Here is a 15266-nt window from a genome sequence, read left to right on the forward strand (position 1 = left end):
ACAATATTAAATAGTGTGATCTGGAAAAATCAACAATAAGAAACATAATATATATATTAGACATTCACTTGGTGGACCATCCAGAAGATTGTCATCATGCCCCATAAAGAAAGATGGAGAAATGTGCATTCAATTTTTTGACTAGTTTAAGAATCTTTGACTTCAATCATCCAAAGAAAATTACAATTTCTTGTAGGGTGGGTTTGCTGTCATGATTGTGAATTCAATTAAGGTGACAGATTGTGGGTGCAGCTTGTCATTGTCATGGTCATGGTCATGGTCATGATACCTTAGCCTACTGATAGCCGTAGAGAAACTCATGATTTGATAAGTAGAAAACGAATGAGGGTGCAGGCAGTCGATATATTGACCGTCAGATTCAGGGATGACAAAATTTTATCCCATCTGAATATTCGAATTTGTTTGATCAAGTTTAAATCAAGTTTGGATATAAGTTAAATGTACAAAGTATGAGTCCAAATACAAAAAATTTATCCGATTTAAATTCGGATAAAGGTCTAAACACATAAATTTTATTCGGTTTATTTATCCGACCCTAACTCGAATTAGGTTATTGTCCGATTTAAACCATTTCAAATATGATCAATTAAGTATGTCTGAAATTCAATCCAAATTAGAATCTAGAAATGTTATCTGACACAAAACCGACTCATAACCAATTTCTAGTACCCCATGTTAGATCTGCTTTAAAGTGTGTGGGACCCATACTATTTTTATCTTTCAAAAAATATATCTAACGACGGCACCTTATGCAGTTTCCACGCAGACATCCTTAACTTATAAGGGAAAAAAAAAAAAAACATAAGTGATAAGACCAACGTGGCACACCTTTCGAGCCTATCCTCAAAAGCATACGTGCCTTTTGTACCATACTTATGCACTCTGACACAGGTGGACAAAGTTCTGGATAGAAACATTTCTGTTCCCTCTTCTGAAATCTTATAGAGAATTTCAATGGCTTCCACAGGACCCAAACATCAATGGCTTCCAAGTGAACACTCCATCCAGTCCCTGCATTCTTTGAAACTAAGAGTGTGTTTGGATTGAGGGATTTGGGGGGAAGGGAAAGAAAAGGAAAATGAAGGAAGAGAATGGAAGGAAAAATACATTTCAGTCTCTCATGTTTGGATAAATAAAAAAAAGAAAGGAAGGAAAAATAGTTTAATTTAGTAGTATATCCTTATTTTTTATGTTTAAGTGTTATGTCCAAAGATAAAATAGGTTTTAAACTTATACGTAACTTAATTACTAGTCTTTTCCCTCCAAATGACTTCATTTTGGGAGAAAAGAATTTTGACAAAAATTTAATGAAATCTTCTTCCTGAATCCCCTCAAATCCCTCCCCTCAATTTTTTATAAACTATCCAAACAAGGGAATTAGAAGGAAACTCCTTTTCCCTTCTCTTCTCTTCCCTCCCCTTCAAATCCCTCAATCCAAACACACTCTAAAGCTTTCAAACCAAATACACCATATATATTACCTTTCTTTCAAGACATTAAACTGCTGCATATCATATCTTCAGTCTTCTGTTCAATGAGTCCTGTATATGCATAGATGATGGCTGGACCACCTGTCATGAAGATGGCTCTATCATGAAGATGGCTTTACTTGGCCTTTGCTTCTCTCTTATTCTGCTGATTGGGCTGGCTCTCTTTGGGCTAGTTTGTTTTGTTTGACAAATATTAATGCGGTGATCCGAGCCTGACCATGATGAAGCCCCGGTTCGACCCAACCCATTAACATAGCCCTAAAATAAGAACAAAACATTGTCACTATTTAGATGAATCAAATATAAACCAACCTATACTCATCATTTATGAAGTTTTAACAAATCATAAGTAGGTGATCATTAAATGTAATTTTCTAATTAAGGAAAAAGGTTAGGTATTTTCAAACTTATCATATAATAAAAGACAAGGTTAGGTAAGCACATGTATGGTAATTAATATCTATAAAAGCCAGAAGAATTAGAGAAACAGATTCCATGCAATATACCAATCAATCCTTTAGAACAAGAAAGAAAGATGGAGCAAAAAGAACTCATCGTCGATGCAGCTGCCTCTCTACCTCCTGTGCCTTCTGTTCAAGAATTGGCCAAGGATTCTAATGTCAATGTTTCGAGATATGTACGGTCGGACCACGATCCGTTCATCGTCACTGAGATTGCTCCGATAGCCGACCTACCGATCATCGACATGGAGAGCCTTCTCTCTCAAGAATCAAGTGATGCTGAATTGACCAAACTCGACTTTGCCTGCAAAGAGTGGGGTTTCTTCATGGTATATATACACATTCACTTCTTTGTTATTTTATGCAAAAATGGTAAATTGTTTTTTTCCAAATGAATTGATTGGGGATCAAATGATTTGACTCATCATGAGAATCAAGGGTCTTAGGTTCGGGGCAATGGTAGATCTAGAAAATATATTGAGGGTGGACTTGATCAGTGGGCGGAATAGGAATTTATAAGAGGAAAGCCAATTATTGAAAGGGTTCGGTTTTTAAAGCTGTTTACTGAAAAATACCAAGAATAATCAAATATTGATTAAAATACATATCACAGATAAAAACATAAAATATTCAAAAATAATAAAAAATAATAATCATTTAAGTTGTGCTAGACAATTTTTTATTGAGTATAAATTATTTACCATGTATGATTGTATATATATTAATCAATAATTAAAAGTTTATATTAACTATACATATTATATAAATATTGAAAATATATAAGTATTTTCAAAAATTTCATGGTGGACTTTAACATTAATTTCAAGATTTTGGACCTTCACTATACGTAGTAAAATTTTTTTTCAAAAGTTCAGGGTGGGCTGTGGCTCCGCCATTGAGTCTGGGTTAGATTTGATTTTATTCGTGAATACAAATAATTGTGCCACTTATTTTCTATTTTTCCATAATTTTGTGCATTGAATGTTGTAGCTGGTGAACCATGGAGTGAGCTCAGAAATGCTGGAGAAGATTAAGGTAGAGATTCAAGACTTCTACAACCTCCCAATGGAAGAGAAGAAGAAGTTTTGGCAAAAACCAGGAGAAGTTGAGGGGCTTGGGCAACCCTTTGTTGTTTCTGAGAACCAAAAGCTTGATTGGAGTGATCAGTTCCACATGATTACCCAACCACCTCACTTGAGGAAACCTCACCTCTTCCCCAACCTTCCTCTTCCTTTTAGGTATTCAAATCATATAAATACCCTTCTTTCTTTTTTTTTAACGTGGAACCCACTCAAGTTGGATTGAGAAATGGTCCATCTCACAAATTACGATAATGGAAACACTCATGAGTCTTGAACTCAAGACCTCCCGCTTGGCTAAGAATTACCACAGTCAAGTTCATCATTTCAGTCAACAATTCGTTATTACCATAAGCACTCTCTCTATATAGTCTATATGATTCTTTTGCATTGGTTGTGATATTATCTTTTTTTTTTCCTTATGTTTAATGTAGGGAGACATTGGACAATTACTCGTTGACAGTCAAGAATCTAGCATTGGCGATCCTAGAACAAATGGAAAAGGCCCTGAAAGTGAGTACTGGGATTAAGGAGATTTTTGTAGAGGGAACTCAACAGATGAGGTTTAACTACTACCCGCCGTGCCCTCAATCGGATAAAGTCATCGGCCTGAGCCCTCATTCCGATATGGGTATCACTGTCCTCCTTCAAGTCAATGATGTTGAAGGTCTCCAGATTAAGAAAAATGGCAAATGGCTTACCATTAAGCCCATCCCAGGTGCCTTCATCATCAACCTTGGAGACATGGTTGAGGTATAATTCAAGAAAACAATATTTTTCAATTGGTATATGAATAATCATTAGGTTTGATTGCATATTAATTTCCTTAAATATCATCTATAGTTTCATCTTTTGATTAAGGATATTGTCCACTCTACTCATGGGCCTACACGGATTTGATATCCATGCGCTGTCAGTATTGATTCTTATGCTTAGAAAATGTTTTCTTGCGTGAAAGGTGCAAGACCTTTACTTATACAACACTCAGTTGAGTTATGTCAATCTAATGTGGGATATTAATCTTGAAATAAATTTTGTTTTGTACATCTATGTGACGCATGGAGATTATAACCAACGGCATATACCCTAGCGTCGAGCATCGCGCAATAGTGAACCCGAAGAAAGAAAGGCTCTCAATTGCTGCATTCCATGCCGCGGGACACCACTGCGAGATCGGTCCGGCGTCTAGCTTGGTCACTCCAGAATCACCAGCAATATTCAAAACGGTGGGAGTTGGAGAGTATCTCCAGGGTTTTTTCGCTCGTGAGCTTGGTGGAAAGACCTACCTTGATACCTTGAGAGTGAAGCAAAATGAAGCCTAAACAATATTGTTTTCCTTGTGTGCTATATTTGAGAGATAATTTTGCAAGGGCTTTATGATATATATATATATATAATATTAGAAGTTTTATAATAAAGTTTTCTGGTGAATGTACTTGACCATGTGATCATGTATCCATCCATATTTAAACAACATGGTTTTGTTATGTAATCTTTTTTCTTTAATGAAATTCTTCCTTATCAAAAAAATGATTTTGTGTTTTCATGTATTTGATATAGTAATGAATATCTCATAATAAAGAGTTATATAACAACAAAGATGAATAAAATAAGGTAATGGAATGCTATAAAATTAAACACATAGAAAACAAATAATGGCGTTAGAAAACTGTACATGCATATTTTGCATTCATTCTCCTATAAATAGTTGAAATTTTTTAACATATGACGAACCAAAACAAAGTGTTTATTACATTTTAGATATATACCATGGCAACATTGAAGCAGAGATCGATCTCCTGCGACCAGAGATCTTGAGGCCTTTGAAGTCCGGTAAGGCCCTCGATCTCCGTGACCAGAGATCGAAGACGAACACGAAGAGGTAGAAATTGGCGAAACCAGGGGCGGATGTAATGCATACCTAGCCCACCCTCAATTCTTGAAATTTTTTTACTGAATATACCCAAATATACATATAGGCCCATTTATTTTAATACAAACTAAGCCCAAGTAAGCCCAATTCTCCACAAACCCTAATAAGTCAATTTGTTTCCATTGAACCTCGTAGAGGTCTTACGATATGAAACAATCATGACATTTTCTGGATTGATTGTAAAGACTTTATTTAGCAGTTTTTTTGTATGCATTTTTTGGATCGATTGTAAACAATCATGACATTTTCAGAAAGATGAAAACTCGACAGGGTCGATTGTGAAGACTTTATATAGCAATTTTTTTGTATGTATTTGGAGTCTTAGAGACCTGAGCTCTTGGAGTTGAAATATTAATATATGGATATATTTTGACTACTTTTTTGTTGGATACTTGTAAATAAAAAATTTCGGGCCCTCCAACCTTTTCACCCCCCCTATAGACTAAGCCCCCCTCATAACATTAATTTCTGGATCCACCCCTGGGCGAAACAATTGGTTTGGACAAGCTAGAGGCGCGAGAAAAGCTACCGATTCGAGTACAATAGTCATTCAAGCAGTGGAATTTAGCTCTCCAATCCAGAAAAAGCGAGAGAGAGGTTTTTGGTTCAAGTTGGTTTGGATTTTCATAAAAAAATAAGATGAGCACTATTTGCACCCTGCACTTTATTAAGTACACCCTATTAACATTGCAAAAAAGTGAACCTTCAGCACCCCATTGACCCTACAATTCTTAGTCCCAAATTCTTATCTCATTCTTCTTCCTCCATGAAACCCTAAAACCAAAACACACAAACACCCACAAAAGGGAAAGCCTTTCATGTCCCACAAAAGGGTCCATGTTTTCTTTTGCTCCCCCACCACAAATGACTCTTATTTCTACCGTCAAGCTCACCATTCCAGTCAACGACCCGTTGTTACCATAAACACTCTCTCTATAGTCTATATGATTCTTTTGCATTCATTGTGATTGCATTTTTTTCTTATGTTTAATGTAGGGAGACCTTGGACAATTACTCGTTGGAAGTCAATAATCTAGCATTGGTGATCCTAGGACATATGGAAAAGGCCCTGAAAGTGAGTACTGGGATTAAGGAGGCATTTGCAGATGGAGCTCAACAGATGCAGTTTAACTACTACCCGCCGTGCCCTCAATCAGAGAAAGTCATCGGCCTGAGCCCTCATTCCGATATGGGTCTCACTGTCCTTCAAACCAATGATGTTGTAGGTCTCCAAATTAAGAAAAATGGCAATTGGCTTACTATTAAGCCCATCCCAGGACCCTTCATCGTCAACCTTGGAGACATGATTGAGGTACAATTCAAGAAAAAAATAACATTTTCAGTTTAGATATCTAACAGCTTATAAATTCGTTTATTTTTCACAGCTTATAAATTAGTTTATTTTGACAGCAAATAAATTTTACAAAATGAAGCCATCGATCATCTATATTCTGTAGTTTGATTTGGTTTTGATTTTGTACATCTATGTGATGCATGCAGATTATAACCAACGACATATACCCTAGCGTCGAGCATCACGTGATAGTGAACCCGAAGAAAGAAAGGCTCTGAATTGTTGCATTCCATGTTGCAGGATACCATCGCGAGCTCGTTCCCCCTTCTACCTTGGTCACTCCAGAATCACCAGCAATGTTCAAGAATATATGCAGGGTTTTTACGCTCGTGAGCTTGGTGGAAAAACCTACCTTGACACCTTGAGAGTGAAGCAAAATGAAGCCTAAAAAATATTACATGGCATGATATTTGAGAGATAATTAGGAGTGTTATAATAAAGTACTTGACCTTGTGTGCTATACATGGCATGATATTTCTTTAATGAAAATTTTCATTGTAAAAATTAAAAAAAGAAAAGAAAAGAAAGTATTTTCATGTACTTGATCTATGCATTATTTGTCCACTGACATAAATATTTATTTATGATCGTGAAATCTTGTTCATATGCACAAATATGAACGCCATTTGACAATAATTTATAAAAGAATTAGTTGCACTCTTGAATCAACTATTTGTTAAATAATGGCTCATATTAGAAGTTTTATCTAATACCGAAAAGCTTTGAGGCAATGGGAAGTTGTGCGAGAGGGGAGCATATCTTACCAATCGAGCCGAATGTATTAAGGAATTTTCTATATTGAAAACCGCCACAAAACCTGAGGACGTAGGCACATTGCCAAATCTCATAAATCATGTGTTTTTCTTCTCTATTTCTCTTTTCAATTGCTTCTCTTTATTGTTCTATAATCCGTGATTGTTTGTGAGGGAACCCGTTTTGCAACACTATTAAGAATTATGGTACCATTGACATGAGGGTTTGCGGTGGTTGGGAAAAGAAGGATTGCGGATGGTTTAATAGAATACACCATCATAATAAAGAGTTATATGTAACAACAAAGATGAATAAAGGTTATTGAATGTTATAAAATTAAACAGTTAGAAAACAAATAATGGCGTTAGAAACTATAAATGCATTTGCATTAATTCTCCTAGATCATCCTCCTATAAATAGTTGAAATTTGTTAACATATGACTAACCAAAACCAAGTATAAATTACTATATTATATATATATACACCATGGCAACAATGAAAGAAATCTCAACTATGCTGGTTTTGATTTTGGTGATTGGTGGATCTCTCACGACTGCACTCGGACAACCCTCCAGTTATAAGGAGATAGTTGAGAAATGCAAGAAGAAGATCCTGGAACTGGGATCCTTCCCAGAGAAAACATATGAATACATTTTCTTCAACAAAGGAAGTCTTAATGATACGTTGTGCAAAGATCTTGTGGAGCTGGGTCTAACTTGCCATGTGATATTCACCAACGTTGTTGTCGTAAAACCTGAATTTAAAGCAAAAGATAAAGCATACATATTTTGGTCTAGGGCTATTACAATGTGGGACACATGTCATCAATAAATAGTTCATGTCATGTTGCTTTGATCTAATAAGCTTGATTTAAATTTCCATTTCCCTTATATGTATTCTCCCTTTATCTACCATAAATAAAAGAAGCTCTATTCCTTAACTAAATTGTTGCAACTTTTTTGCATTTACTATTGTGATTTAGTTTTTCCATGTACTATTGTGATTTAAAAGAACCTCATAGGGGTCTTACGATCTGAAACAATCATGGCATTTTCTGAATCAATTGTAAAGAGTTTAGTTAATAGTTTTTTTGTATGTATTTTTTGGATCGATTGTAAACAATCATGACATTTTCAGAAGATGAAAACTCGACGGGGTCGATTGTGAAGACTTTATATAGCAATTTTTTTGTATGTATTTGGAGTCTTAGAGACTTGAGCTCTTGGAGTTGAAATATTAATATATGGATATATTTTGACTACTTTTTTGTTGGATACTTGTAAATAGCTTTTAAAAAAAAAATTCAGGCCCTCCAACCTTTTCGCCTCCTCCCTCCTATAGACCAAACCCCCCTCATAACATTTTCTGGATTTGCCCCTGGGCGAAACAATTGATTTGGACAAGCTAGAGGTGCGAGAAAAGCTATCGATTCGAGTACAATAGTCATTGAAGCAGTGGAATTTACCTCTCCAATCCAGAAGAAGCGAGAGAGAGGTTTTTAGTTCAAGTTGGTTTGGATTTTCTTAAAAAAGAAGATAAGCACTATTTACACCCTATACTTTACTAGGTACACCCCATTAACGTTACAAAATAGTGATCCTTCAGCACCCATTGACCCTACCATTCTCAGCCCCAAATTCTTATCCCCTTCTTCCTCCATGAGACCCTAAAACCAAAACACACAAACACCCACAAAAGGGAAAGCCTTTTATGTCCCACAAAAGGGTCCATGTTTCCTTTTGCTTCCCCACCACAAATGACTCTTATTTCTACGGTCAAGTTCACCATCTCAATCAACGATCCGTTGTTAACATAAACACTCTCTCTATAGTCTATATGATTCTTTTGCATTCATTATGATTGCATTCTTTCTTATGTTTAATGTAGGGAGACATTGAACAATTACTCGTCGGAAGTCAATAATCTAGCGTTGGCCATCCTAGAACAGATGGAAAAGGCCCTGAAAGTGAGTAATGGGATTAAGGAGGCATTTGCAGATGGAGCTCAACAGATGCAGTTTAACTACTACCCGCCGTGCCCTCAATCGGAGAAAGTCATCGGCCTGAGCCCTCATTCCGATATGGGTATCACTGTCCTTCTTCAGGTCAATGATGTTGAAGGTCTCCAGATTAAGAAAAATGGCAAGTGGCTTACTATTAAGCCCATCCCAAGCGCCCTCATCATCAACCTCGGAGACATGATTGAGGTACACTTGATTTTTACAGTTCTTATTTTTTATGTAATTTTTATTCTATCTTTTAAAATAAATTTAAATGGATTTTTTTTTCACCGCTATAAACCAAGGTTAGCTATAAGTTTCATTAAACACCTAACTGACAATTTATAAGTTCGTTTATTTTTCACAGTTTATAAACTAGTTTATTTTGACAACAAATAAATTCTACAAAATGAAGCCATCATCTATATTCTATAGTTTGATCTGGTTTTGATTAGTACAACTATGTGACGCAAGTAGATTATAACCAACGGCATATACCCTAGCGTCGAGCATCGCGCGATAGTGAACCCGAAGAAAGAAAGGCTCTGAATTGTTGCATTCCATGTTGCAGGATACCATCGCGAGCTCGTTCCCCCTTCTACCTTGGTCACTCCAGAATCACCAGCAATGTTCAAAACAATGGAAGTACAAGAATATATGCAGGGTTTTTACGCTCGTGAGCTTGGTGGAAAAACCAACCTTGATACCTTGAGAGTGAAGCAAAATGAAGCCTAAAAAATATTATTTTTCTTCTGTGCTATACATGGCATGATATTTGAGAGATAATTAGGAGTGTTATAATAAAGTGTTTGACCATGTGACCTTGTGTGCTATACATGCATGATATTTCTTTAATGAAAATTTCATTGTCAAAAAAAAAAAAAAAGATTTCGTGTTTTCATGTACTTATATAATCTATGTATTATTTGTCCATTGACATAAATTAAATTTATTTTTATGATCATGAAATCTTGGAAATATGCACAAATATGAACGGCATTTGACATTTATAGAAAGAATTAGTTGCACTTAAATCAATTATTAAGAATGATGGTGCCGTTGAAAGGAGGGTTTGCGGTGGTTGGCAAAAGAAGGGTTGCGGATGATTCAATAGACAAATTTATGGATTACTTTGAGAATTTCTCAATAAATTTAATGAAGAAATACTCGGGTAGAATTCTCTTTAGAAATGGTGTATAATCTTCTTTAAAAAAAATTCCCACAAACTACAATCACAATAAATAAACTAGTTACTAGTATACAAGAGAATACACATCATAATAAAGAGTTATTTGTAACAACAAAGATGAATAAAGGTAATTGAACGCTATAAAATTAAACAGTTAGAAAACAAATAATGGCGTTAGAAAACTATAAATGCATTTGCATTAATTCTCCTAGATCATATATCCTCCTATAAATAGTTGAAATCTTTTAACATATGACTAACCAAAACCAAGTATAAATTACTATATTATATATATATATACACGATGGCAACATTGAAAGAAATCTCAACTATGGTGGTTTTGATTTTGGTGATTGGTGGATCTCTCACGACTGCACTCGGACAAGCCTCCAGTTATAAGGAGATAGTTGAGAAATGCAAGAAGAAGATCCTGGAACTGGGATCCTTCCCAGAGAAAACATATGAATACATTTTCTTCAACAAAGGAAGTCTTAATGATACGTTATGCAAAGATCTTGTGGAGCTGGGTCTAACTTGCCATGTGATATTCACCAACGTTGTTGTCATAAAACCTGAATTTAAAGCAGAAGATAAAGCGTACGTATTTTGGTCTAGGGCTATTACAATGTGGGACACATGTCATCAATAAATAGTTCATGTCATGTTGCTTTGATCCAATAAGCTTGATTTAAATTTCCATTTCCCTTATATGTATTCTCCCTTTATCTACCATAAATAAAAAAGCTCTATTCCTTAACTAAATTGTTGCAACTTTTTTGCATGTACTATTGTGAATTAGTTTTTGCATGTACTATTGTCCACCTTCCATCGATCTCAGGTAAGATCTCGATTTTGACAATCTTGCTTATACGTTCCTATATTTCTTTTGTCCAATACTAGATAAATTCATAAGGTTTATTTTACTCACTGCTTAATAGGAATCAAACCACGACTCTTCATTTCAGTTTTCACCCGAATCCTATAGAATATTAATGACCCGTTTGGTATATTTTTTATTTTATATGTTTCCCGTGTTTTATAATTTTCAAAAAAAAGTCACTTTTTTTTTTAACTGGTTTCATGTTTCCCATGAATTTTAGAATGTAGGGATGAAAGGTTCAGTTTCTGTAGGTTATTTTTCTTTCAATTTTTTGACATAAATTTAACCGATTGGTTGAGCGATTATTGTTGATTTTTTAATTTTTGGTCGGTTTTTTAAAGAAATATATAAACAAATCTAAAATTGATTATTTTGTCAATTAACCGTTCGGTTCGATTTTGTTGGTAAATTTTTACAGCCCGACTAGAATGACAACCAAATTTGTTTTAAAGATTTTTTTTTCGTTTTTCAAAAAATAAAAACAGAAAATACATTAAAAAAAGCATAATAAACACACCTTAAGAGCATCCACAGTGATGCTTGAAATATCAAGCACTTCAAAATTATTCTCTCTCTCCTCCTTTATCCTACGTGGCACAATTTAATTGGATTATTAAATCTCACAATATACACTATTCATCAACACTTCATACATTCCAACACTCCATACTCACTTTCTCTATTTTCTCTCTCTTCCTTTTTATCATCTCTTTCTTCCTTTTCATATCTCTCTCTTCCTTTTCATCTTCTCTTTCTTCCTTTTTATCATCTCTCTCTTCACTATTCATCAACTATATACATACTCCAACTCTCAAGTATCATTTTTCCACAACTAAATTTTCAAGCGTCATTTTTCACCCATTGTGTGCATGTAGCGCTATACTTATCAAAAAAGTAACATTTCAAGTACTTAAAATACACTCCATTATATCCATTGTGAACATCTAGCACTTAACTTATCAAGAAAGTATCATATCAAGTACTTCAAAATCATCCCATTGTGGATGCTCTAACATTCCTATACCAACAGTGATAAAAATGATGATGTGGCAATATCTTATTGGCAGGTACAACAAAAAATCATAGACTCGGGTCAAAGATGAACTTCCAAAACATCTCCTCCCGCCTCCCACACCCCAATTCCATCCACTATTATTTCGTACACTCCACGCGAGGCAATCAAAGTTTGATGCAATAGGTCGTGTAATCCACGCCATATCCTAGCGCGTGAACAAATGTACACCAGTCAAACATCTCGTTTCCTATATGAACAAGGTTTGAAGACCCATTTTTGTCTTTGTCGAGCAGAGCTTCTTCAATGGAGGACTCACAGAGGAGAAGAAGCGAAGCAGAGACGAAAGAATTGAAAAAGAATGCGACCCATGAAGCACTGAATCTCGCCGGGCTTTCTATTGGCTTCAACGTACGGTTGAGATCATCTGATATGCCGGTACATATGCAAGAGCGGGCTCTTCGTTGTACAAGATCGTTCCTCGATTCGAATCCTAGAAAGCGCCCGAACCCGACCCAACTCTCCCAAACCCTCAAAAAGGTAAACTACTTGCTCAGTCAATTTGACAGAATGTGAATTTGTTTGTTTCCGAAAGATGTTTTGATTTTATTTTTCTGATTGTCTGTCTGTGTTTTTGGGGTTTGTTTCGTTTCTTCGAAGGAGTTTGACTCGGTGTACGGACCAGCGTGGCACTGTGTGGCCGGAACGAGTTTTGGGTCGTTTGTGACTCACTCACGCGGTGGGTTCTTGTACTTCTCCGTCGACTCGCTGTTTGTTCTTCTCTTCAAAACGGAGGTTCAAGTGGTCAAAGAAGTTTGACTCGGTCTTTAACACACTCGCAGGAGTAGATAATTCAAGATACTCGCCGTCCCAGGTCACCAACAATGACAATAGATGGAACAACTCTCCTTGTTTTTTTTTCCCCCCTTCTATTCGAGTATGAGTAGCTTTAGCTTGAAAGTAAAAAAATGTTAGAGTAGATAGATATGATATTTGATTGAAAGTTTCTCAAGTGTTTTGGTTTATTTCATCAGAAACTCAATCACGAATCTTAGGGTGTTCGCCGTCAATTTTGGTGGTTTTCCTTTTTCCTCCTGTTTTTGACATAAATTAAATCGATCAAAGTGATTGGTTTTTCTTCTTCTTCTTTTTTTAAGTTCGGTTTTTAATGAAGAAATGCATAAATCGACAAATCAATTCGATTTTGACGATCTTTTGAGCAATCCTGAATATGATTAGTCTCTTCAAGACTTGCAACTTGGGTTGGTTTGGTATTCATTTTGTTTGTTTCAGTTAAAAAATATTAGAGGTCATAGTAAAAAACATCTCAACCATTTCATTAGTGGATCTTGTCCTTTGATCGAGGTAAATATAAAGACCCACAAAATCTAATGATTAAATCAAAGAGTGACACATTTAGTATTAGGATAATCGAGATGTTTTTTATTAGAATCTCTGTTACTTTCTGGTTTGAATAAGCTATAAACAAAATCAGGGCTATTGAAAAAGCTGTGCATATTAAAAACCAAGTGGGGTTTTGTTTAGACTTTGACTTCGTTTAGTTGAGTTTCCCAAAGTTGATTTCTCCTTCATTTGCCATTTAATGATTTAACATTTCTTCCAAAGGTTGTGTTTTGGGAGTCTGTGTTTGGTCAATCAAATTAGACAAGTAGCTGGTTTTCCTTCTCTTCTTTTTTTTTTCCTTCCCTTTTTGCTTTTCAGGGTACGTAGTTGGTAAATGGCAGCAGAATAGGGGAATTGCCTATAATCCAGCCTTACAAGGTCAGTAGTAAGTATGTCCTACAATAAACCTTCAAACAAGGCAATTTGTACCATTTAAAAGACACAGGGAATTAAGTATTGGTTCACATCAGTTTGTGAAATTGTTTGTAAAGTTGATTAAAAAAAAAGGAGTGCAAAGGAGGTTGCCATGGGTGTGGGGGTCAAGAGCTAAATCTTATGCAGGCGGAAACGATAAAGAAAAATTAAGCTAGCGTTCAATCATACAGATACATTGGAATCCATCAAAAAATGAGAAAAATTCTCTAGGGTTTCAATAAATTTCTTAAAATGAGTGATAATGATTATTAGGGTCGGCTACAACTCTAAAATAATGAAAATGCAAAAATGTAAAACTATGGCAATGCCCTTAAAACCAAAAAAAAACCCATTTAAGGCCCTAAACGATAGAATTTCGCAAAAACAAGATGGGGTTAGGGTTTCCTAGTTCGGCTCAGAATGTCGTTTCGTTTCAATTAGTCAAATTTCGTCCAAGTCTGAAAGTTGCAAATTTCAATCATACTAACCGATTTTATTGTAATTAAAGCAAAGTTTTCAAATAGTCCTATATCAAAACTACACTAAACTGATTTGAAAATTGAGATTAATGGACATATGAGCCACTAGTTGAAATGGTAAAAATGGTGTATATCACATTGATTACTAGAGTTCGAATCCACCTTCTCCCATCTTAAAAAAAAACTGAGGTTAATGGTAAGAAGAAAACAAAAGTATATTCAAATTAGATAAAGGAAAAAGAGGCAAACGGGTAACTGGACACCATGGGTTTGCCGAGGATTTGACAAGGTTTGACAAGGAGCTTCCCTGGAACAGAGATTTTGATGATTAAACTTGGGTCAGTAGGCTGCGTAACTTGGGCTTGGCCCAATGGGCTTTCATGTTTGAAAAAGGGTCAAAAAATATTAGGTAGTCTGTCAGATAACCTTGTGACCATCCCAGCCATTACATGACCGAGAACGATCCTCTACCGCCCATGCGATCCAAACGAACCACAGGGCTGTCAATCACGCTCTGATCACATGGTCCTGCTTCATCAACCAGACTTTTGTTCCTGTCTCCTTTCAACTCAAGGACACAGATGTACGATCCTATAGAACAGATCCTGTTCAAGTAAGGTCGTGTTGTGTAAACGTAACCTCCATGCTTATAAACAGTTCTTTGAAACCAGAACTAACCGATGTGGGATATTGTTACATATTGCTTTCTAGTTTATTATTCTCTCTCCTTTCCATCAAAACTGTTCTCTCCATTTATATATGTTTAATTGTCTTATTCGGCTTCTGCCCTTCAGTTT

General features: G+C 35.6%; 4 protein-coding genes and 1 non-coding gene across 5 annotated transcripts; 4 read left to right on the forward strand and 1 right to left on the reverse strand.

Annotated features, from left to right (window-relative positions):
* Positions 1-2040: 2040 nt before the first annotated feature.
* Positions 2041-4373, forward strand: LOC119984969 (protein SRG1-like). Its single transcript, XM_038829102.1, has 4 exons — positions 2041-2301; positions 2963-3210; positions 3486-3804; positions 4116-4373. Exons 1-4 carry the CDS (start codon positions 2047-2049, stop codon positions 4371-4373), a joined length of 1080 nt encoding a protein of 359 aa, XP_038685030.1. The 5' UTR covers positions 2041-2046.
* A 333-nt stretch (positions 4374-4706) lies between these two features.
* On the forward strand, positions 4707-6556 carry LOC119985442 (thebaine 6-O-demethylase-like). The gene is made up of 4 exons (XM_038829748.1): positions 4707-4722; positions 4813-4933; positions 5981-6296; positions 6485-6556. The coding sequence occupies exons 1-4, from the start codon at positions 4707-4709 to the stop codon at positions 6554-6556; spliced, it is 525 nt and encodes a 174-aa protein (XP_038685676.1).
* A 1022-nt stretch (positions 6557-7578) lies between these two features.
* On the forward strand, positions 7579-10197 carry LOC119985443 (S-norcoclaurine synthase 1-like). The gene is made up of 3 exons (XM_038829749.1): positions 7579-7901; positions 8980-9298; positions 10105-10197. The coding sequence occupies exons 1-3, from the start codon at positions 7579-7581 to the stop codon at positions 10195-10197; spliced, it is 735 nt and encodes a 244-aa protein (XP_038685677.1).
* Positions 10198-12451: 2254 nt separating this feature from the next.
* LOC119986049 (dynein light chain, cytoplasmic-like) lies at positions 12452-13315 on the forward strand. The gene is made up of 2 exons (XM_038830584.1): positions 12452-12712; positions 12833-13315. The coding sequence occupies exons 1-2, from the start codon at positions 12479-12481 to the stop codon at positions 12989-12991; spliced, it is 393 nt and encodes a 130-aa protein (XP_038686512.1). The 5' UTR covers positions 12452-12478; the 3' UTR covers positions 12992-13315.
* A 1565-nt stretch (positions 13316-14880) lies between these two features.
* On the reverse strand, positions 14881-15092 carry LOC119986377. Its single transcript, XR_005465264.1, has one exon. It is a non-coding gene; the product is annotated as a small nucleolar RNA U3 (small nucleolar RNA).
* Between the last annotated feature and the right edge of the window lie 174 nt (positions 15093-15266).

The sequence above is a fragment of the Tripterygium wilfordii genome, chromosome 19 (genome assembly GCF_013401445.1).
Source record: "Tripterygium wilfordii isolate XIE 37 chromosome 19, ASM1340144v1, whole genome shotgun sequence".
Classification (NCBI taxonomy): domain Eukaryota; kingdom Viridiplantae; phylum Streptophyta; class Magnoliopsida; order Celastrales; family Celastraceae; genus Tripterygium; species Tripterygium wilfordii.